The 24,057-nt window shown below is 41.1% G+C and overlaps 4 protein-coding genes and 1 long non-coding RNA gene across 7 annotated transcripts; 3 read left to right on the top strand and 2 right to left on the bottom strand.

Moving 5' to 3' along the window:
- The first annotated feature begins 4,120 nt into the window (after positions 1-4,120).
- On the top strand, positions 4,121-10,121 carry LOC140770991 (ABC transporter B family member 1). Its single transcript, XM_073112339.1, has 10 exons — positions 4,121-4,697; positions 4,780-4,834; positions 4,916-5,091; positions 5,185-5,385; positions 5,461-5,720; positions 5,813-6,129; positions 6,447-6,670; positions 7,207-7,580; positions 7,652-8,357; positions 8,433-10,121. The coding sequence occupies exons 1-10, from the start codon at positions 4,221-4,223 to the stop codon at positions 9,705-9,707; spliced, it is 4,065 nt and encodes a 1,354-aa protein (XP_072968440.1). The 5' UTR covers positions 4,121-4,220; the 3' UTR covers positions 9,708-10,121.
- Positions 10,122-11,928: 1,807 nt separating this feature from the next.
- On the bottom strand, positions 11,929-13,631 carry LOC140776301 (zinc finger C2H2 protein ECU02_0310). The gene is made up of 3 exons (XM_073119968.1): positions 13,324-13,631; positions 13,177-13,239; positions 11,929-12,221 (listed from the first exon to the last, which is right to left on the bottom strand). Exons 1-3 carry the CDS (start codon positions 13,521-13,523, stop codon positions 12,119-12,121), a joined length of 366 nt encoding a protein of 121 aa, XP_072976069.1. The 5' UTR covers positions 13,524-13,631; the 3' UTR covers positions 11,929-12,118.
- LOC140776278 (glucomannan 4-beta-mannosyltransferase 1-like) lies at positions 12,775-18,377 on the top strand. 2 transcript variants are annotated; one of them, XM_073119940.1, is made up of 10 exons: positions 12,775-12,782; positions 15,344-15,593; positions 16,380-16,478; positions 16,567-16,819; positions 16,982-17,092; positions 17,177-17,313; positions 17,409-17,522; positions 17,638-17,837; positions 17,930-18,118; positions 18,218-18,377. In XM_073119940.1, exons 1-10 carry the CDS (start codon positions 12,775-12,777, stop codon positions 18,375-18,377), a joined length of 1,521 nt encoding a protein of 506 aa, XP_072976041.1. The 2 variants fall into 2 exon arrangements, with proteins under 2 accessions (XP_072976041.1, XP_072976034.1); XM_073119933.1 differs by lacking the exon at positions 12,775-12,782 and having other exon boundaries at positions 15,288-15,593.
- On the bottom strand, positions 17,651-19,704 carry LOC140776312 (uncharacterized). The gene is made up of 4 exons (XR_012106859.1): positions 19,569-19,704; positions 18,252-18,467; positions 17,918-18,108; positions 17,651-17,789 (listed from the first exon to the last, which is right to left on the bottom strand). It is a non-coding gene; the product is annotated as an uncharacterized lncRNA (long non-coding RNA).
- Positions 19,705-19,844: 140 nt separating this feature from the next.
- Positions 19,845-23,097, top strand: LOC140776290 (probable 4-hydroxy-tetrahydrodipicolinate reductase 1, chloroplastic). 2 transcript variants are annotated; one of them, XR_012106858.1, is made up of 9 exons: positions 19,845-19,985; positions 20,528-20,765; positions 21,033-21,166; positions 21,260-21,334; positions 21,439-21,540; positions 22,289-22,398; positions 22,515-22,583; positions 22,683-22,773; positions 22,879-23,097. XR_012106858.1 is itself a non-coding variant. In XM_073119952.1 (9 exons), the coding sequence occupies exons 1-8, from the start codon at positions 19,845-19,847 to the stop codon at positions 22,749-22,751; spliced, it is 957 nt and encodes a 318-aa protein (XP_072976053.1). In that variant the 3' UTR covers positions 22,752-22,773; positions 22,879-23,097. The 2 variants fall into 2 exon arrangements, 1 of the variants encoding a protein (XP_072976053.1); XM_073119952.1 differs by having other exon boundaries at positions 22,496-22,583.
- The last annotated feature ends 960 nt before the right edge of the window (positions 23,098-24,057 follow it).

The raw sequence follows: 24,057 nt of genomic DNA, 5'->3' as shown, positions 1-24,057 counted from the left end.
CCATATCAGAGGGAACCTTCCATCTTCTCTCCTCTTCTCCCTCCCCCCCCTTTTTTTTTTATCTTGTCCATCAGTTATTGATAGATGAAACCCAAAGTCCTACATAAGTCATCATGTGATGTCCTTTGGGTTTAATTTCTTCGGTACGTAAGATTTTAGCTCACCTGGTTATTTAATATGATGTCAAAGCTAAGATTCAAACTTTATTAGCTCACATTTTACATATGTTACTGAATTTTCACTACTTAAGCTTTTGAATTGGGACTTTTACTTCTACTCTGTTCTTGTGGGTAGCTCCAAACTTAAAATGGCCCACCTATAACAAAGGGATTCAAGAGAGGAGTGGAGAAGGTGAGGAATAAAAGAAGAGGGCACATGGAAAGGACAAAAAGCCTCCTAAGAGGCCTTTAAAGGTGTGCACTTGGTGGTCTCTACTCCAGCACACATTCACATGGAGACCAAACACCACCATGGAACTAATTATAAGCCATAATTGAGCACATTCCTCACTTTTTGTCATTAGGAAGCCTGAGGTCAAAACCTAATCTCCTCTTAGCCCCCCCATCTCTTTACATTAGTTGTCTAATTACAAGTGAAATTTTGAAAGTTTTTTCACCTCCCACAAATTAGATACTAAGTTTGATTAATACTGTTGTCTTTTTTTTATAATGAGGATAAGACTGTATACATCAGAGTCTTTTTAGATTGATCATTTAACATTTGTAGGGTCTATGAGGTAGACAAAGCCATGCGTGGTGTAATGATGTTGTTGAGAAGGGTAAAAAGGAAAGCCAAACTTGGTCTCCCTAAATAAGTTTAGCCCCTTGATGGTGGCAAAGCCTTGCATTTGACTTGAGATTAGTTATTTATTATAACTTAGTTCATAGGAGGAGGGGGCGAGGGGCACTAAATTAAGATATAGAGACAGGGATGACTTTTTTCTGTTTCCCACCTATGGGATTAGTTAAGCTACTTAATTCAGATCTAATTGAGTAGGGAGCACATGAATTAGCTTTGACTCAATCTTGTGATGAGAAGTTAAGTTGCAAGATTGAAGTAGGATTTGGTTGACTTGCTTGATGTTTGTGTGATTTGTTGTACCATTTGACTTGACTCTGTTAATGAAAGCCTTTAACAAGTCAATGAGTGGAATCAAGAACGTGAGTATTATCCCTAAAAACAATCACCAATTTAGTTCACCGCTGTGAACGTAGAAGAAAAAAAAAAGGGGGAAAAAAAATAGTTCGTTGAAAATTTATCATATATAATCCACTCTATGTTGAAATCATTTTACATCTACAGTAAAGTGTTTTTTCTCCCATTTGTTTCAAAAGTACACCCAGACCAAACTTGAATGTGACATCACATTGGTAAAGAAAATCTTTGCCTTGTGTGATCTCACCTCTTTTAAATACATGTTACCTTTCAGTGGCAATTCAAAGTATCAGGTCCATATCTCTGCCTTATGGGCTATGGCAAAGGAAAAAAAAAAAGGTATTCATTGGCAAATTGATCCATTCATTGGTGATGTTTGATGTAACCTTGAATTCTTTTCCATCCATTTGATCTGTTTGACAAGATAAATCTAAACCCATCTCTTCTTTGGTTCAGAAGAAAGCATTCAGAGATGTGTATACATATGTATACAGAGATATGAATCTATCAACATGTGATCCAAAACTGTAGCTAGTTGTACTGCAACTGCTGCAATCTCCATCCAATTCCACTCTGGCGCACTCACACAATAATGCACTTCGTACACACGCATGGGCAGGCATTAAAACCCCCCCCATTACCACTATACCAATGTATATTGTATAAGAAGAAAGGGAAGCAGAGCAAGGAGGAAAAGAGGAAGTTTCTACTGAGGAACACATGAGAAAGACAAAGGCCACCAAAGAGTGAGTGAACCTCACATGGAAGAGGGACTTTATTAAATAATATCACACAAGTAATCACCTTTGAGTGGGCTTTGAGTGGCGTCCTTCTGATCATTTTTTGATTAAAGAAAACAAGCAAGCAGATGAATGGAGAGATGGTGGTATGTAATGTGATACAATGCTCTCAATGATATATATGTATTATATACTCTTCTTTAATCTCTCTTTTTGACTTGTTCTAGGTTTGCCTTTGCCAGCTCCAGGCTGCATGGCAGAAAGAGGTGACAAAGAATGATAATTATATGGTAATCAGAGATTTGCATCACTAGATTAATTAATGGTATGGAACCTAAAGGATGTGAGCTGCTGACTATTTTGCTTTACACCCAGAAAAGTTCTTCTAAAGAGGTTTCTTTTAGCCTCAGTGCTTATGATTAGTACTACTGTTTAATATAAGCATCTACTGCTGCCGCTGATGCTGCTCTAGTAGTGATTGCTTTGATGTAGATGATTACTTCACAAGCACTTTTGTTTGTAAACATTGGTTACTATCTAAGATTGTTGCTCTGCAGAAGAAAACAAACAGCTTGGTAGTTGTCAGAGTTTTGGCATCCAACTCATCTTGGATGATACTTTTAACATTAGATAATGGAAAGGAAGGACTAATTGATCCTTGTTTGCAACTGTTAAATGCACTGATTAGAGCTTTTGCTGACAGGAGTCTTTTTTTTCTTTCTTTTTTCTATTTTAATGGAAAACTCTTAGGCGATTAACTTTTTAAAAAATAATAATAATAATAGAAAAGGCCCTGATTGATGCTGGTCCAAAGTAGAGATTGGATGGAATAATTAGGACCATCTTAATTAATTAAATTGTCACTAATTTTAAGTGGAATCAAATCAAGAAGGAAACCACCGATCGGACGTACGAGATTGCTCGTCCGTTGTATCCAACTATCACGTGCGCGAGATCCAGGGGCTTCTCGTAATTAAGCGCAAATCCTCGCCCCATACAAAGGTGCCTAACGTAATTGTTAGATTAACCGGCCGCTTAGCTGGATAAATTCTCCACCGTACGATTGCAGAATCTTTGCTCTTCCTGCGACCCTCGCCGACTGCATTTGCTCTCAAATAAATACTGCTCATCAGTTAGTTTCCGAAGGCCCAACTATATCTCTCTAAATTAAAACATTTAGAATATTATATATAAGTATTGAGGTGTTGACAGTATTGTCTAATCTATAAACTATAAAGATATTTAAATTATAAAGAAAAAAAATTTGACTTTGACTAGGCCATCCAATTAGTGGTCTTAGGGTCCATTATATGAAATGGAGCTTGTAGGTCAAATTTTATTGCATCACCCTTCTTCTGCAAGTCTTTAAAGAGGAAAATAAATTGGAGATGGTACAGAAGAAGAGTGGAAGTCGCCGCATTTAATGGAGAGAGAGAGAGAGAGAGAGAGAGAGAGAGAGAGAGAGAGAGAGGGGGAGATGGTAGCAGGAAACAATCCAAGTGAGATGGAGCAGTGCGGCAGTGCCTATGAAGCATTTCTTGACTTCACAGACGCACTCTTGACATATCTATTATAAATTCACCCCTCGTCTCTCGGACATAACGTAAGAAAGACAAGGGTGGATGTGTAAAATTGCTTGGTTTCTACTGAGTGTGCTACAGTGATCCTGAGTGGGCCCCACACCAAAATAGTACCTCAAACTTTGGTCAAAAAAACCCACCCCTGAGTCCTCTGCACCCCCTCTTCAGTTTTCACACGTCCTTTTGTCGGGACAACGAGCTACCACCTCCTCTTATTTTGATCCAGTGTATTATTATGTAGTAGGGTATCTTTCTGCAAATTGACACCAACCTTGTTACCATTTCTATTCTATTCGTAAATAGATTCTTCGCCTTTAATTTAGATATAGACGACCATGACCTCACTTGGTAAATGGATCAGAAAATGACCCCAATAATGGGCTACAGGTCTAATTATTGCAATTTCGCATCTTCCTTGTAATATTAGTAGAAGCTGATTAGCATTTTATCATAAAACAGACTGGCGTTTACAATTTTAGCTAAATGGGAGGGGTTATTTTGCAAACATTGGTCGAAAGAGGTTTGCCGTCAAATTAACAAATAGTTGGGTAGTGATTTGGAAAATCACATTTTTCCCAACGCCTTTCTTCCTTCTCTCTCAAGCCAGAACATAAACAAATAGCGGAATTATAAGCCGTAATTAGAGAACGTTACACGAAAAGGTCGTTAAAAAGGCCAGGAAAGGGGTGAGAGAGATTGAGAGAGAGAGAAGAGAGAGAGCCTCTGAGCTGAGGGAGAGAGAAAGATGGAGGAGAATGAGATAAAGGCGAAGGTGGAGGAAGACTGGACTCGCCCTGAGCTGCAAACTTTCCACCTCCACTCTCCTCCCCACTCCGCAGCCAACCAAGAAGAGGAACACCACCATGACCATGGCCACCATGAGCAATCTCCAGTAATTGGAGTCGTCGAAAGAGGACTGGTAACTACTAGTGCTTCAAATTTGCCGCCTTCTCCTCCCCGCACCTTGGAAATGGAATCTTCTAACGGGAAGGTGGAGTCGGAGGAGGAAGAGAAGCCGGCGCCGGCTGCTCCGGCGGTGAGCTTGTGCGAGTTGTTTCGCTTCGCTGATGGCTTGGACTATATTCTGATGTCTATCGGCACTGTGGGAGCTATCATTCATGGTTGCTCCCTTCCTGTCTTTTTGCGTTTCTTTGCGGATCTCGTCAACTCCTTCGGCTCCAACGCCGATGACCCCGACGTCATGGTCCGCGAAGTTGTCAAGGTGATTTGCTTCTCTTGTCTTCTAGATCGACTATACTTGGGTCGAATAAATTCTGAGCTCGTTGTTTGATGAAACGTTGCAGTACGCTTTCTATTTTCTTGTCGTCGGAGCCGCGATTTGGGCGTCTTCTTGGGCCGGTGAGCTTTTAGTTTTGAATCGCGCTTCAATTGGTTTGATGCGATGAAGGATTGTGAATGGTGTTTGACGAAATGCTACAGAGATATCTTGCTGGATGTGGACCGGCGAGCGTCAGTCGACCAAGATGCGGATCAAGTATCTGGAGGCTGCTCTCAACCAAGACGTCTGCTACTTCGACACGGATGTGCGCACCTCCGACATAATCTACGCCATCAACGCCGACGCCGTCATCGTGCAAGATGCCATCAGCGAGAAGGTTCTGCTTCCCCTTCGAAAGATTCCGAGACCCAATTCAATGTAGATTTCGTGTTGGATTTGCTGATGTTTTGGCATTTGTGGTGATATGCAGTTGGGGAATTTGATCCACTACATGGCGACGTTCGTCTCCGGCTTCGTAGTCGGGTTCACCGCCGCATGGCAGTTAGCCCTCGTCACTCTCGCGGTCGTCCCCCTCATCGCCATCATCGGAGGCACCCACGCCGCCACATTGACCAAGCTCTCGTCCAAGAGCCAAGATGCCATGTCCAAAGCCAGCAACATAGCAGAGCAGGTGAGTTTTTTTTATAATTTATACTTTTTAGCTAAATTTAGCAGCTTTGTTCTCAATTTTGTTCGTCTATACCAGGCATTGGCTCAAATCAGGACAGTGCAATCCTTTGTGGGAGAATCCAGAGTCATGCAGGCCTATTCCTCTGCATTAAGCGTTGCCCAAAGGATCGGCTACCGCAGTGGGTTCGCCAAGGGTATTGGATTGGGTGCTACTTACTTCACTGTCTTCTGCTGCTATGCTCTCCTCTTATGGTACGGTGGATACCTTGTTCGACATCACCACACAAATGGTGGGCTTGCCATTGCTACCATGTTTGCAGTCATGATCGGTGGATTGTAAGAAACAAAGCTCAAACATATTTGTTTGTGTCATTTGCTTGTCGAAATAGACATGGTCTAACATAAATTGGATTTGTATTGCTTCACAGGGCTCTCGGGCAATCGGCTCCGAGCATGACGGCTTTCGCAAAGGCGAGGGTGGCGGCAGCGAAGATGTACCAGACGATCGACCACAAGCCGAGCATTGATCGGAACAGCGAGGGGGGAATCGAACTGGATTCGGTCACAGGGCATGTGGAGCTCAAAAATGTCGATTTCGCGTACCCGTCGAGGGCGGAGGTTCCGGTCCTTCGTGATCTATCACTGAGTGTCGCCGCCGGGAAGACACTTGCATTAGTTGGGAGCAGTGGCTCTGGTAAGAGCACTGTGGTTTCCCTCATTGAGAGGTTCTACGACCCCAGTTCAGGTAAACGGTCAAAGAAGATGAACAAATGCGTGATTTTTTTATTCCATCCTATTTACTCTGCTCATCTTTGAATTGGGAATTTCAAGGGTAATTACATTTAACTGTTCATGAATAAAACAAGCAACAGAAAACCTATGCTTTCCTTTTTGTAGTCTTATGTCTATATGTTATTGCACTGGAGACAAAATTATGATGAAGCATCTTATGATCTATTTTATTTTTTTTATATTCAGATACTCTTGATGATCTTGCTATTTTGGCTGTAATGCTAGAAGCTAAAAGTTGCGTTGTAATCTTATTATTATTATCTTCCTTAGGGCAAATATTGCTTGATGGTCATGACTTGAAGAATCTGAAGCTGAGATGGCTAAGGCAGCAGATAGGGCTAGTGAGCCAGGAGCCTGCCCTCTTTGCAACCTCCATCAAAGAGAATCTTCTCTTGGGCAGAGAAGATGCTACCCAAGTAGAGATAGAAGAGGCTGCAAGGGTTGCCAATGCCCATTCTTTCATCATAAAGCTACCAGATGGCTATGATTCCCAGGTCTGAAAGCTCTCTATCATTTCATGCCGGCTTTCTCTTACTCCAATCCTTTTAATTTTTTACTCTCTTTACCGTCTGCTTGTGCTGTGCTCCTGCTCTCTGTCCTCCACTGTGGAGGTCGCACCCTCATACCATCAATATCCCTACCATCGCCACTTCTCGGGTCCCCCTTCTGAGCAGCAGGGCTTGCTCTGGAGGCTGTTTCTCTGTCCTGATAAAATGACCTTGTCTAAATGAAGTAACATGACAAGATTCCTTTTTGAGGTCCTTTTCTCAATCTAAACAGGCTATATAATAGCCTTTTAAATGTTGATTAAGAGTAGTTAGGTAGTCCAGAATATCAACTTGATCCCAAGAATAACTTTCTCCCATTGAAGTTTACTTTTACATCATTTTTTGACTAGAAAAACTAAATGGCACACAGCTACAAACCATCCTTTTGACTCTTAAGCAACTAATGATCCAAGTAAAACAATTATGTGTGTGAATTCTGACTCTGTTTGGTTTGAGTCAACTGATGCCACCATGCAATGCAGGTTGGAGAGAGGGGCCTGCAGCTCTCTGGCGGCCAGAAGCAGCGGATTGCGATCGCGAGAGCGATGTTGAAGAATCCGGCGATCCTCCTGCTCGACGAGGCGACGAGCGCGCTCGACTCGGAGTCGGAGAAACTCGTCCAGGAGGCCCTCGACCGGTTCATGATCGGGCGCACGACGCTCGTGATCGCCCACCGCCTGTCGACGATCCGTAAGGCCGACGTCGTGGCTGTCCTTCAACAGGGGAGTGTGTCCGAGATTGGAACGCACGATGATCTCATGGCCAAAGGCGAAAACGGTCTCTACGCCAAGTTGATCCGGATGCAAGAGCAAGCCCATGAAGCTGCCCTGATCAATGCCAGGAAAAGCAGCGCACGGTAACAACTAATTCTTGCTTCATTTGTTCATACTTCAATGGTGTTTGTTTTAATTCCCACTCTGCAAACAGGCCGTCTAGTGCTCGGAACTCAGTAAGCTCCCCTATAATTACTCGGAATTCATCTTACGGTCGATCCCCGTACTCTCGCCGTCTCTCCGACTTTTCGACGTCGGACTTCAGCCTCTCGTTCGACCCGAACCATCGCATGGAGAAGCTCGCGTTCCGCGACCAAGCCAGCTCATTCTGGCGCCTGGCCAAGATGAACTCACCGGAGTGGGCGTATGCTCTCGTCGGCTCAATTGGTTCAATGGTGTGCGGCTCCTTCAGTGCTCTGTTCGCCTACGTCCTCAGTGCCGTCCTCAGCATATATTACGCCCAGGATCCAGAGTACATGAGCAGGGAGATTGGCAAATATTGCTACCTCCTAATCGGAGTTTCCTCAGCTGCACTGGTCTTCAACACTCTGCAACACCTCTTCTGGGACGTCGTCGGCGAGAACTTGACGAAGCGAGTTCGCGAGAAGATGCTCACCTCCGTCCTCCGCAACGAAATCGCGTGGTTCGACAGGGAGGAGAACGCCAGCGCAAGAATCGCGGCGAGGCTCACCCTCGACGCCCACAACGTGAGGTCGGCGATCGGCGATCGCATCTCCGTCATCGTGCAGAACTCCGCGCTGATGCTCGTCGCCTGCACCGCCGGCTTCGTCCTGGAATGGCGACTTGCCTTAGTACTCATTGCCGTCTTTCCAGTCGTCGTTGCTGCCACTGTGTTACAGGTAACTGATATTACTTCGAGTGTTATAAATTCCCTCACCAAATTATAATTTAACATATCTGTGGTGGTGGTGCAGAAAATGTTTATGACTGGATTCTCCGGCGACCTCGAAGGCGCGCATGCAAAGGCAACCCAGATCGCCGGAGAGGCGGTGGCGAACGTACGCACGGTGGCGGCGTTCAACTCGGAAGCCAAGATCACGCAGCTCTTCGCCACCAACCTCCAGCGCCCGCTACGGCGCTGCTTCTGGAAGGGCCAGATCGCCGGAAGCGGCTTCGGCGTAGCCCAATTCCTCCTCTACGCCTCCTACGCTTTGGGTCTCTGGTACGCCTCATGGCTGGTGAAACATGGCATCTCCGACTTCTCGAAGACCATTCGAGTCTTCATGGTCCTCATGGTCTCCGCCAACGGCGCCGCCGAGACCCTAACTTTGGCTCCGGACTTCATAAAAGGTGGCCGCGCCATGCGCTCGGTGTTCGAAGTCGTCGACCGGAAGACGGAGGTCGAGCCTGATGACCCGGACGCGGCACCTGCGCCCGATCGCCTTCGCGGCGACGTCGAGCTAAAGCACGTTGACTTCTCCTACCCGTCGCGCCCAGACGCGCCGGTATTCCACGACCTCACCCTCCGCGCCCGCGCCGGCAAGACGCTCGCACTGGTGGGCCCGAGCGGCTGCGGCAAGAGCTCGGTCATCGCGTTGGTCCAGCGCTTCTACGAGCCCACCTCCGGCCGGGTTCTAATCGACGGCAAGGATATAAGGAAATATAATTTAAAATCGCTGAGGCGGGCGATCGCCGTGGTGCCGCAGGAGCCGTGCTTGTTCGCCGCGACGATCTTCGATAACATTGCATACGGGAAGGATAATGCAACAGAGGCAGAGGTGGTGGAGGCGGCCACACAGGCAAACGCCCATAAATTCATATCGGCGTTGCCCGACGGGTACCGGACATGGGCCGGAGAGAGGGGCGTGCAGCTGTCGGGCGGGCAGCGGCAAAGGATCGCCATCGCCCGGGCTCTAGTGAAGCGAGCGCAGGTTATGTTACTAGACGAGGCGACGAGCGCATTGGACGCCGAGTCAGAGCGGTGGGTGCAAGAGGCATTGGACCGAGCGGGGGCGGGGGCGGGGAGGACGACAATCGTGGTGGCGCACCGGTTGGCGACGGTGCGGAACGCCCACACAATCGCTGTGATCGACGAGGGGAAGGTGGTGGAACAGGGCTCCCACTCCCACCTGCTCAACCACTACCCCGACGGATGCTACGCCCGGATGCTGCAGCTGCAGCGGCTCACGAAGCCGGCGGTGCCCGGCGCGCCGGGGCCGTCCTCCAGTGGGGGAGGGAAAGGGGATTGAAGGGTCGGTCACTTGAGGCGGGAGAAGCAATCACTATTTCGAAACTGATAATAACCAAATCACTCGTTACATCTCTACATTTTGTTTCTTTTAGTTTTTGGGGTTTTGTTTTCTACTTCTTCTTTTTTCTTTCTTTATTTTTTCTTTTTTTTTTCTCCTTTTTTTTTGCAGTGGGCAAGGATCAAATTTGTCATGTAATTATATTACTCTGTGATATGTACTTAGCCAATTTAGTCCATTTTGCCAAAAAGGTCTTCATTCATACGGTGACTTCGTTGCCATTAGACGTTCCTCACAGCCATGTTGCAATGGAACAAAAGGGGTCTGACCACCATTTGCTTTCGGTTGGAAGTACTAAGATCTCAAAGAAACATTGGGTGGTCGGCCAGGAAGTGGACGAATTTTGTAAACCTTACACTATTTTTTTTTAATAAAAAAAAGGGTACTTGCTTTGAGGTTTTTTAACACTATCTGATGAGTTTGTAACTGGAAGCTGCGTGGATGTTTGATTAAATAACACTTAGGACAACGTAAACCGCTCTGCAGTTGGCTCCTCTGGCAATCAATCTATCCACAAAGAACACGAATGGAGTGCATATTACGAAAAGCATCAGGAAGAGAGAGATCTTAGATTTGGTGCATACTCCTTAAGCAAGGACATATAATATAATTACCCCAGTCAAAGAATGGACCCTATGATCTAGCTCAAGTAACCTAGACTAGAAGGGATAGCTGCTAATAGTTGACATTAATGTAAAGTAAATTCCAATCCAACATTAAGTTGGTAAAACAAGTGGGCATGGTACTAAAGTTTGAAGTGCTTTTTTAAAGCTTGAAAGTGACAAAAGGAGGAGACAAACTATGTACACATCGTGAGAATTAGTTGCGGGGGACAGCATCAGCCTCGGCTCACGTGATGCTCGACCCACTCCCTTTGACTACAACTTAGAGGGCGCGAGAGAATGGATAAAAGTCCTACAGTCTGCTCTGCATAGAATCTGAGGGACATTCGCAAAATCCAACTCGATCTTACCATTTTCTTTTTGCCCTTTGAACTCACCTCACTTTAACTTATCATATCCAGCATAAAATCTGAGCTCACATGAAATATTAAGATAATTTTCATTATTTATATCTTATATCAGAGCGAGTTCGAATTATATAAAAAGCCCATAGTTTAAGGAGTTGTTTAAAAATACTCCCTTTGATAGATAGATAGATAGATAGATAGATAAGATATGAGTGCATGTCACTTCGTAAGTTGTAAGTATATGGTTTTGGTTTTTTGCTGAAATGTTCAAAGTGTTTATCTACAACTCGGCGACGACTTCTGGGGTGAGCCACCGAGGAGGGCAGAGAGGAGACAGGAAAAGGTAGAAAAAGATATTGAGGTGACCACCATAGGTCATGTCATCGTTCATTAGATACACTTTGGTCATGGAATATTTCAAAATAATTTTTACAAGGCTTTTGGGATATACATTATAGCTAGGAAATAAAGTAACCTAGAAACCTAGTGAGTCCTCAGCCTATTTAAGACTTGGAATGATGGATGATTGCTTTAGATAAAAAATGATGGATGATTTGAATTGAAGCTTGATTTGACACTTACTTGTGGAAGATTACGTCTTACCTTATCTGCAAGACTCTGTCACTGTTCAGTTCCACAACTTTAATATTTTATATGTTGGTTGTTTGAAAAAGAAACAGTGACCCTATAATTCATATGGTTGGTTGTAGTCGAATTGATTAGGAAAAATTCACACCAACGAGAAGATTTTGGCAATTCCAGGACTTGTATTCATTCCTTATTGCCAATTCATTAAAGTATAAATGCAATTGCAACAAGAAGCTAACACAAATGATTTCAGTGTCATGGTCATCTAAAAGCTGAATGGCGAAGATTCAACTCCCAACTTGGTTCCCATGGAGCCATCTTATGGAACTATCACCAAATAGGATTATCTTGTATAGCCAAGACTGCTCAATTTTCAAGTAACCATGCTGCAAACTTTGATGGCATGGGAGAAAACAACCACAAAATTGAGAATTCCAAATGATACATGGCTAAATTGAACAACAATGAGAATATGAACTAACCCACATATATATCTTAGTAAGGACCACCTTTCTTCTACTTCTTAGCACGTAAAAACCCACTACGTAGGAAGGGCATTCCCTTGTGCATCACCATAACATAGTAGAGAACAAGATATCAGCATACATAACATTAATCTAGTAATCAATAGAATAAATGGAGCATACATAACATTAATCCACTTATAACTGAGAGAACATCCCATCTGAATTACCTAAAGATACTCAGCTGATGCGTTCGATTACAAGTTTATAACCATACCAGTGGAGGAAAATAAATTTTAGGCCAAAAGCCATGCAGAACTGGAAAGGTTTTACATTGACATAAGCTTTGGGCCATTGTCGGGCATTCCCATCCCAGCAGCCAGATCAGCATCTAGTTGAGTATGAGGGGCAGGCCCCTTCATCAGCTTCATCCTGCAACATATAACAATTTCAGATAAAAGATATCCTCATGTCCTCGCACAAGTTTCTTTCCAATTGCTACGGTAGATTGGTTGCTCATCACAAGAAACATTAATTTTGCTAACTATTATGATCGAAGCAAAAGTTAGTGTTTGCACGATAACAAGTGAGCGTAGACCATGGTTGTGCCGCCGAGCGGACAAATGCACAATAAAACAGTAATCCTCCCCTTCGACTTCCTTTTCTCCAGCTCCCAACCACAACCAGACAATGCACCAGAGACAACTAAGCTTCCTCCGATATAGAGTAGGTCCGACCTAATCGACAGGAAAAAAAAGGAAATCCAATACAAGGCCAGTGGATTGGAGGTATAACAACAATATGGAGAACTGCCCACTATGAACCTGCACCCTGAACAGTGTCAGGACAGCATCCTCTAGGACATGCTTACTTATCATCTTTCTTCTATGATAATTCTTCTTGAAGAAAAAAGTTTAATATCAAAACAAAATCACCACGTAATAGAAAACAAGTCTTAACAATTCCAAATTGTTTGTTATCACCAATGAAGACGTGCAATCTGGTTATACACATGCTTTCATGCAAACATTGTTGCCTTGGATTGTAGAAAATTAGAAATAATCTGAGTAAAAACAATGACAGATTTTGCAAGTGTTTACGATTTAGGACTTCAGTTCATCTTGAATCAATATGTCTATGCTATCTAATGCCATACGACGATTAATAAGATCTGTTCTGGTTCAGGAATAACACGATATTTTTTCCTCATACTGATTACGGCTAATTTGTCAATCTATGAACTTGCCGTTGATAAGTGCTCAAAGCTATAGAATATCTAATCATATATATAACTAGCAAAATGAATTGACCTAATAAGAGAAAATAAATCACTGCGGCAATTACAATCAAATGAAGAATCCAACAGCAAAATCTATCAAACTCTCACCGTTTCTTGTGTCGCTTCGACCGGAAGTGCTCATCCATCACGCCCTCGCTCGCAAAGTACCGACTGAAACAAACAGAACACATCAAAGCTACACCCTTTTTCCATCCAATTGAGATTTGGGTAATGAAGTTTTCAACTTGATCTTACTCGCAGTGGAGGCAATAGAATTGCCCCAGCCCAGGAAGGTCCTCATCCGGCGGCAATGGCTTCGCCTCTTTCTCCTCCGCCAGCTTCAACAGCTCATCATACACAGCGTCGTCACCTTTGAGTTGGAATTTGGTGCGGCGAGCGGTCTTGTGCGAGAGCCTCCGCTTCTTCACTTTCCTATGCGGACACTTTCCACCCATCTCTCAATCGCTCGTCGGAGATCAAACCCCAAGCGGCGGCGGCGGCGGCGGGAAAGCGGTTGGCTTCTTCGTTTTAGGAGTTTGGAAACCCTAGAGGCTTTATGACGAAGGTCTTGTCCCGATTTAAACCTCGTTGCAATCTCTATACAAGAACAGTTAATCTCCACCGTCGCTATAACCAGGAAAGAAAATCCTGTCCGTCCGTGTTCAAGAATTTAAAGCCCACTCAATAGTGCTAAATTTTAGCCCGCTAATAGCACGGCCCAATAAACAATTAGTGAAATTTGCAATTAACCCCCTACCTTATGGGTTTATTTTGAATCTAGAAAGCAAATATTCGATCTAACTCAAGTATAATATTTTTAAAATTTCTAAGTTCTCCTCATCAGTACCAACAGTAAGCTCATTATATATTGATTTTACTTTCGCAATCATAGCATTTTTAATTGATATTATTTATTAATTCCAGAAGTATGATTACTCTTATCAGGCCAAAATGTCCAGCCCGGCCCATATAAACGAAAGATGGAAATTTTCAATTTCCAGATGCAGGTAGCAGCAATTGATATAAAGTTACGTTACTTTAATCTGTTGTTAAACATATCCAGGTGTAGTGCATTAATTAGTTGCACCTGGTTATAAGTTCTTTCACATAGTACGTGAAATAGTAAAACGCATAAGACTTTGAGTGTTTGACTCACCAACTTCGTCTCCCTGGTTTGAGGTGATTACATAACTATTCGCACGTCAATGTTGCCTCCTTTGAATCATACGTTACGGTCCGATAGCTCATATATATCACTATCCGTCCGCATGCAAGAACTCTCCATCCTCTTGCTTTTAGTCAACTCACTAATTTCCGTATAATATATTGACAGTTAGACATGCAGAGTAAAATGTTCATATAGAAGTAAAATATGGAGTGTTTTTGTATAATTTAATTTAACATGTACCACCTGGATTACCCTAATTAAACCAAGTGAGAACGTATGACTTATAGGCATGCAATACTTGAATGCGAAGTATCTACATCTTTCTTGTACTCGTCTTTATCCTGTGAGCTGTACCCAACTTATATATCTCCCCTTGTTTGATGTTAATTAATTATAACTGGCTTTAAAGCAGTAGCTCGGCAGAGGACAAGCTCGCCAGCCCAATGCCACCAACTACTACTCCCAGAGCTCGACATCTAATCCCACTTCCATAAATGGCACAACCTAATCCTTCTTGTCTTTCTTGCTCGAGAGCAATGGCTTCTCTCTTACGTAGCATTGCGGCTCTAGCTACTACTCGTATGCCATGCATGCTTAATCTTAGCTTAAACTCGAAGCTAATAACAAACAAAGCTAGCAACTTTAAACCTTTAAACTAATTTTGATACATGGCAAGTAGAGAGCTTTCATTAAGGATAAGGACATTTTGGCATGCATAAGAGAGGAACTCATGGTAGTGTGAAAGCAGATAACAGAGTCTTGGATAAGTGAGTCAGTTAACCAAAAATAGCCCTGTATACCGCCGTTTAAGACATTTTACGTTCCCTAATTCCCTCCTTAACCTGCATGCAAAGCGTGTGTGTGTATGACTCTCTCTCTCTCTGAGAGTTTATCTCGTATATCTTTCACTGTCCATCCAATATTGGCTTATATATATCCATGCACCCTATTGATCTCCTTTCCTTATAACGCGTGTGGATATAGACTTAGCCACCACTTATTCTCCAGAGTGGGGATCGTGATCACCTATGCTAAAAACTACACTAAGAATATGAGAGACCTTGTGTTCAAAGAGCCTATAGTCTCGGGTGGGATAGATAACCTTAGGTTGGCATGGAAGCAAGTGAGAAATCCAATCGTTGTGCCGCTCCTGCAAGCGGCGGTCTATGTTTGCGCCGCTATGTCGGTCATGCTGTTCGTCGAGCGCCTCTACATGGCCGTCGTGATCATGTGTGTGAAGATCTTAGGGAGGAAGAGGTATACTAAGTACAAGCTCGATGCCATGAAGGAAGAACTTGAAGCCAGCTACAGCCACCCCATGGTCTTGGTGCAAATCCCTATGTACAACGAGAAAGAGGTGATGCTGATGCTACGTTTGTATCATATTTTTTTAGCCATGGATTTACAAAATAAACTTTTTTGTTAGGCTTTCCATCATATCATCTTGTTTAGTTACACATCACTATTAATAAAGGTGCAAAAGTTTCTTACTTCTTGCTTCAAATATCTCATGATAAGATATCAGAGGAAAGAAAAAGCTGACATTAGCTTTAACTTTTCTGTTTTTTTGTTTTTAGTATAAAACGGATGTATATATATTTTTAAACATAACATTTAATATGAAAGAAACATTAGATTTTTATTTTCTTTTCTCTGAGTGATATTTTACATTAACTTTCTTTTTTCCTTTTCTAATAATTATTATACGAAAGAAAAAGAAAGAGGAAGAGAAAGAAAAAGGCTCGACATGCAAGTGTGCGTTGGATCGATTCAATTGTTCGACACGCTCTCTCTGAGCTGGCGGCAATTCAAGGCCAGATTGTTTCGGTCGACGACAATATGACATAACCAATCAAGCAAATAAATCTTTTGAAAGATGAATAATTCTTTCAAAAAAGATAAAAAAAAGATGAAGATTTCCTAGTGTTGCATTCTTTCTAATTCATTCTAGTTGACCTTTTATTTCATAGACGACATCTTTTCTATTATGTCTTAGGAAATTGCTTTCGATATGGTGTTAGATCATGATTTACATAGAGTAAATTTTCTAAATAATGACCAATATCTTTTCCAAGTTTGTAATATATAAGTGCATAATATATATATCAAATAAACATGTATTTTATACTCTTTGTTGTGGCAGGTTTATCGATTATCAATCGGAGCAGCATGCGAATTATCATGGCCATCTGATAAATTCATAATTCAAGTCCTTGATGATTCTACTGACCCTGCCATTAAGGTGACAAAATCACACTAATTAATTTTCAATCTAACCTACAAACAACCATATATTATCTTAAAGAGTTTCTAACTCCCTATGAATGCAGGAGCTAGTGGAATTAGAATGCCAGATATGGGCCAGCAAAGGAATTAACATCAAGTATGAGACCAGGAACAACAGAAATGGCTACAAGGCTGGAGCTCTGCGTGATGGCTTAAAGAAGCATTATGTTAAAGATTGCGACTTTGTTACTATATTCGATGCCGACTTCCAGCCTGATGCAGACTATCTATGGAGGACAGTACCTTTCCTTCTCAGTAACCCTCAACTAGGTTTAGTTCAAGCTAGATGGAAATTTGGTGAGAGTTTTTTCTTTTTTTTTGTTGGGTTAATATCGGTAGAACTTTTAAATGCGAGAAGCATCATGATTCAAATAGTTGTGTAATGATGTTGTATATATGCAAGTTTATTGACAACAAAGTGGTTATCTGAACATTATACTTTGCACTCTTTCTCTGCAGTAAATTCAGATGAGTGTCTACTAACGCGTCTCCAAGAGATGTCGCTAGATTACCATTTTAGCGTGGAGCAAGAAGTAGGATCTTCAACATATTCATTTTTCGGATTCAATGGTAATAATTTTCTTTCTACAAAAGTTATGTATATATGTATTTCGAAAGCTTAGTAATAATTTCTGAAACTTGCGTCGTCGTCAGGGACTGCTGGAGTTTGGAGGATTCAAGCACTCATGGATGCTGGTGGATGGAAAGATCGAACGACTGTGGAGGATATGGATCTCGCCGTCAGAGCTAGCCTTAAGGGATGGAAGTTTGTTTTTGTGGGAGATCTATCGGTAAGAACTATATTCAGAAGAAAAAAGGAACAAACAAACTCTATAATTTTATTTTCTCATCAAACTTTTACACAAACACCAATAATGTCTGATAGGTAAAGAATGAGCTACCAAGCACATTTAAAGCGTATCGCTATCAGCAACATAGATGGTCTTGTGGGCCTGCAAATTTATTCAGAAAGATGTTTAAGGAGATAGTTCATTGCGAGGTAACTCAGGCTTAAAACGAAATGTACAATTTTCATAATAGTAAGCTGATTCTTTGCTACAAAGTTTTACAACTTCTACTCATTCTACTTATGTTTCCTTCTTTGCATTTCACAGAGGGTGTCAGTCTGGAAGAAATTTCATGTGATATACGCTTTCTTCTTCGTGAGGAAGATCATTGCACACTTTGTCACTTTCTTCTTCTACTGCATCGTAATTCCAGCCTGTGTGTTGATTCCAGATGTTCACCTTCCCAAGTACATTGCTGTCTATATTCCATCCACCATCAGTGTCCTCAATGTCATATGCACTCTAAGGTACTTGTGCAGTTTTTTCCTTACACTTCTTACATGTTAAATAATTGACAAGCAATAAGAAAGAAGAGAAGTTTACTCACTATTAACTACAGGTCGTTCCATTTGCTGATATTCTGGATCCTCTTCGAGAATGTGATGTCCATGCATCGCTCAAAGGCAACAATTATCGGACTTCTAGAGGCGAATCGCGTCAATGAGTGGGTCGTCACTGAGAAGCTGGGAAGTAAGCCGAAGAGCAATACCAAGTCACTTAGAAGAACACGCTCTCGCACTGGAGAAAGGTAGTATAAAATCTTCAATATACCTTAGATGTCCGATCAAAATAAGGGCATCACTTAATATGATGGTGAAGAGATTACTTACTATTTTTCTAATTCTAGGATCCACATAATGGAGTTATTCATGGGATTATACCTCTTATACTGCGCCATCTACGATCTCATGTTCCACCATGACCACTTCTACATCTACTTGCTTTTCCAAGCAGGAGCCTTCTTCATCATGGGTTTTGGCTGTGTGGGTACATTTGTCCCAAGTTGATGTAGAAGGAAGTGGAGTACACTGCTTGCTAGAGTTTAATGCAGGTGGAAGAAGCTAAAGGGCTTTGATACTCACTCCTCATCCTGCCAACTTCATAATGTATGGTTGTCAGATGGTACTCATATTGCAAATTGCATGTGCAAAACCCATGCAGCATACTTAGAATGATGCTTAGATGCATAGGTAAGCCAAATAAGAAAGCTAGTAATAGTATATGGATCTTTATCTTAATGCTTAAATGCATATTGTTTCTCAAAATAAATAATACAAGCATCTATAGTATTTGAATTTGTGCAGTATGATTATCAATGTGCATTGCGCAAGTCAGTTGTCGAATTCGTTTTCTTTTATGGTATTTTGTGATATGCCATCAACGAAGAGTCTTAATACTTTTTCTTTACTATACCATTTATACAATTTGAAGTGTTATCTTCCTATGTAGAAAGTAAACAGAGGTCCTATCTGAAAGGCATGTGGATATAGTGAGAATTGCCGCTATGCATAAATGCATGAGCACCCAATACTCCATATGCAATGAAGGCATGATGTTTACATGCTTTCAGTTCTTGACAATAAGCAATTAAGCATGTCTATTTCAGGCCTTTCAGTCTATAGTTGGAAGAAAAGGGATACTCAAGCATAACTACACAGAGTATAAAAAATCAAACAAGCTGTTTTTCATCAGTAAACATTTTATTTTCTACATACGACGCCGAGTACATCTGGTGTATTTTTGAAATGATTCGCGCAATGTATACCATTACAGCATCTCTATGCCAGAGAACCAGAGCACACAAGCAGGGACATAAATGATCTCAACTTCGAAATTGTGCATGCATATGGTGTCTATCACAACAGAACATTATGCCCCAAATTCAGACAAGAAATGTTCTTTTGATATCTTATAATGTACACTCATATTGGACAAAACTTCTTCTTCTTCTTCTTCTTCTTCTTATAATTTGATTTCATTCTATAGGACAGCAAATCTCAAGCCAAAATTTGAGCATTACAACAAAAGCATTCTTACTAGTTAAATGGCTTTTCTTATATAAGCATTCCTACATCTACTCTACATAAAGAAGAGAGAACTAGTTAACGATCCCAAGTCATACTCCTAAATAGCAAGAGATAGATTGTTCGAAAATAAAGCAAAAAGGAAAAGGAATTAATTAGGTTTTAGGAATCTACCCTTCTTCACTTCTCTATGCGGGCACTTCCCCTCCAAACACCGAGTAGCGACGGCGGCGAAGGGGTTTAATAAAACCCTTATGAAGGAGCCATTCTCCGAATTCGCCGCATGGATATTCCTATGGGGGTAAAACAATCTTAACCGTCCGTATTGACCATCAGAAACCATCTTGTTCGTCCATGTTCAAGAAGCCGCTTTTATATGAATCATCCGTCGTCTCCCCTCTCGCTCTCTCTCCTTTGAATCGTAGCTTCTTCTCTCGTTCTAGTTAAGTGATGCTTTCGTTGCTTCCCCAAGCTGCCATTGTTGTTCCTCGACTACACCCAAGAACAAGGGGTGCTCTAAGAGCTATCATGGCGGAGAAGCTTGAAACATCTGCGTCGGTTGCTTCTTCAAGTGTCTCATTCCCCATCCTGGTATCTAATTCTTTGATCTTCTTCTCTCTGAACGTAAAAACTTGCAACTTTGGTCGCATTTTGATACCATTAACCGTTTCAATACTACCCATTTCTAATTGCCTAATTCGCGACTCATTATTGGGTGTCCCGAGGTAGGGATGTCCATGTTAGCATTAAAATTTTATACGTAGATGACCGGAATTTTGTTCTTTTGTGGAATTTCAATTAGATTTGCAACTCACTGAAGGATAAGTGCACTTGTCGTTTGAAAGGAACTACCTTCATGTTCATCACGATATCCCGACGATCTAGTGAAATTAAAACGGTGTAAAGGTTGCGATTTCGGTCCCAATTGGGCGTTACAGCAATAATTTCAGCGCTATCCATTTGTTAATTTGGTACTTATAAGTCGTTCGTGCCCTAAATTCTGATTTTGCGAGAGAGAGAGAGAGATGTGATCAAATCATATTACACTGAAACCCATAAGAAAAGTGTGCTTGTCATTTGGAAGGCGCTACTTTTCTTTCTCGTCTCATCTTCCTCAAAATTATTTTCCTTAGGTGAATGGTTGTACTGGGAAAACTGGGAGTGCCGTCGCAGAAGCGGCAGTTTCTGCTGGCCTTCAATTAGTCCCTATCTCATTCAGCAGCACGGGGAGTCCTGGAAGAACAGTCCGAGTTAGTAGCACAGACATCCGCATCCATGGCCCATCTGAAAGAGAGGATGTTCTTTCCTCAGTTATTGATGAATTCCCTAATGTTATAGTTGTCGACTATACTGTACCTGAGGCTGTCAATGGTAATTTATCCTATTGTTTCCTTTTAGTCCTTAGTTGCATGTTTTATTCCTAAGGTGTGCATGGTGCATGCATATGGGCCAAAGGTTGTTGTTACTAGCTTGTAAGTGCAATATACATGAAGAGTTAGAATTTCTTTGTCTAGAAGTTATGTCAGGCATCTTAAAAGTATATTTCAGGTTTTCTTGGCATTGTTTCTGAGATTGTTCAGTCCTTCAACAAGATTGAATTCATTTTAAAGCATGAGGCCTTTTTTTTTTCTTATCCAGCTAATGCTGAACTTTATTGCAAACTTGGTGTTCCTTTTGTAATGGGTACAACTGGTGGAGACAGGCAAATGCTGTATAAAACTGTACAAGATGCTAATGTGTATGCAGTCATATCTCCACAGATGGGAAAACAGGTGTATTTCGAAAATTTAGTCAGTAAGGAACCATGTGTCATTTTTTAGAGCTGAGAAAATCTCTTATGTGTGTTATCCTTTCTTTTATCCCAGGTTGTTGCATTTCTTGCAGCCATGGAAATCATGGCTGAGCAGTTTCCTGGGGCATTCTCAGGATATAAATTGGAGGTACAGATTTACAATTGTTCAAACCCTGCACTCTATGACTTTTTTGCAGTTATTTTTGTTATTCTGTTACCTACATAAGTTGCTGAATGTAAACATTTTTACAGGTCATGGAGTCACATCAGGCAAACAAATTGGACATATCTGGCACAGCTAAAGCTGTTGTTTCTTGCTTTCAGAAGTTGGGTGTCTCATTTGATCTGAAGCAGGTATTTTAAGAATATTCATGTTTCTTTTGTAGTTGGCTGGTAGTTTTTTTAGTTAAATATTTTGTCAGTGACGTGAGCATCAACCAATTTAGATTTAGTTCTTATATCCAGAAACTGTTTCTTGCTCAAGGAAATTGGCTTTATGACAAAGGATTGCTTCGTGCTGAAAAGAACCTTTTGTCTATAAGACAATTTCTTTCAGATTTGTCAACAAGAACTTTTCAAACAGTCTAATACTTTAACCTCAACATGTTCATGCTTGACTCCAGTTGTTCTGCTGCTTGCAAGTGTGACAACCTTTTGCTTCTGTCTGACACGTAAGGTCATGATGCCATGCTTAACATATTCTTGTGCCACTAACGCAACGCTTGCTAACCATTGACCAGTACAGTGCCAGGCCCACTGGCACGGCTTGGAACACCAAGTGCGATGTATTTTCACCTCTCAATGGCATGACATTGCTACATGAGGTTTTTTCGATGTTTTATATCTATGGGTAGCTTTTAGTTACTTTTGGCTAAATAATATTGTGTCTGGGTCTTAATGGTTCTAATCTAAATCCAAGATTGGAGACATGGATCCTAATTATGCTACTTGTGTTGGTGACACCTTTTTGGCACAGAACATATCTCACTTAGTGTCATGATGAACTTTGGTACATTTGACATCATTCTCTAATTCTCTATATAATATGTATTATTAATCCTCTTTCATTTATCTTTTTACCTTTGATGGTTTCTATGACCAGATAAAACAGATTAGAGACCCAAAGAAACAACTTGAGATGGTGGGTGTTCCCGAGGAGCATCTGGGAGGGCATGCATTTCACTTGTATCATCTCACTTCATCCGATGAGACGTAACTACTCATCCTATAAGAAATTCAATTATATGGAATTGAAGTCTCCAGTAGCTCCCAGCTTACTGGACTCTGCATAATTTTCTTCTCTTATCAGAGTTTCATTTGAGTTCCAGCACAATGTTTGTGGACGGTCTATGTATGCTGAAGGAACTATTGACGCTGCCATATTTCTGTATAAGAAGGTATCCGTATAGTAGATTCAAAGTATTCATTTAGGTATAGGTCATGTGTTTTTCAATTACAGCAGGAAGCAACTAGGTTGAACTCTTGTGATCATACAGATTCATGCGAAGGCTGATAAGAGAATATATAATATGATCGATGTTTTGCGAGAAGGTAACATGCGATGAGCTCTTATAATTCCATTTTCAGGTAAACATAGTTCAGAGCTTTGTGAGCTTTCTAATGTTGAACTCCATCTTGTATTATCGGCCTTTCCGCCAGAAATTTAACAGACAACTTTCTTCAAATTTTCAGTTTATATATGAGTACCGAAGCAGGTTATGATGCAGGGGAAAGAGAGCATAGAAATTACTCTCAAAAGACTACCACACACAGAAAGCATAAAAAGCATGCAGTATGAACCCTGTATGTATTCATGTATTATTGTACGACGGGATACTGTTAGTGTATGAGTATTTCTATTTAACAATTTATGTGTATTTTTTCTTAATGTATTTACTATTAGTTCCAAGCGTATGCATCCTATCCTTATTGCTTGTCTTTAGACTGACATCCAGGCCTATTTTTGGATCTTCTCAGTTTTAAAAGCATTTGGAAGAAGTAATGGCATATTGTTCCACTAGAAGTAAAGAAACTTTTATTATAAATATCTCATCATGTACATCATTAGACCCCTACTATCTATATATTAAATATCTGACGTTAGTTTTTCTGTCTCTTTTAATGGATAATTGATCATATAGATGAGTTATATTAACTCAAAGTATTGTTTAGATATTAAAATTAAATGCAAGAATTATAGAATCTACTTTTAATAAAACTTTCCTAAATTAAATAAAGAGGCATCCAACTTCTCGGATATTCCCTAGTGCCCGTGGTATGCCGGAGTTTCTCCCATCACTTAGGTGGAACAATGACAAATTAAGTTAATTAAAACCATTGATTAGCGAGTAAGTATCCACCTAAACAACCGCCATGACGCCACTAATTAATTATGACATACCTAATCACTTTACACGCGTATGTTGGCCAACGAGGTTGAGACACGTAGGCATCTCTAACTCTACGACTTAATTAATAACCAGCGTCTTTTCATATAATTAACTGTTCTCAAATAATTAAGAAAAATATTATCAAAAAGGAAATAAATTAAAGTCTCCCGTTCGTTGACTCTAAAATGAAATAAGAGGTGGCCAACGAGAATTGAAGTAGTGCTGGTGGAATCTTCTCATTTTATTTTAATTTATTTTTATTTTGTTGCGTAGGTTGTAGGATTAATTAAAAAAATGTTATATATTATGCGCATATAAAGATTTAGAACTTATAGAATATGAGTTTATAAAAAGTTAGAACGATTGGAAGTTAAAAAAGATTCATTTAATTAACTGAAGACCAAAGTAATTTAATGGCAACTGGGATTCATTTCCAAAGATCCAGATTATAATTAATGGGCCGTTAGAAGAATCAATCAAC

The sequence above is a fragment of the Typha angustifolia genome, chromosome 2, assembly GCF_048772165.1.
Source record: "Typha angustifolia cultivar Huaian chromosome 2, ASM4877216v1, whole genome shotgun sequence".
In the NCBI taxonomy this organism is placed as follows: Eukaryota; Viridiplantae; Streptophyta; class Magnoliopsida; order Poales; family Typhaceae; genus Typha; species Typha angustifolia.
The sequence above is the reverse complement of the archived record's forward strand: the minus strand, read 5'-3'. Positions and strand labels throughout refer to the sequence as shown.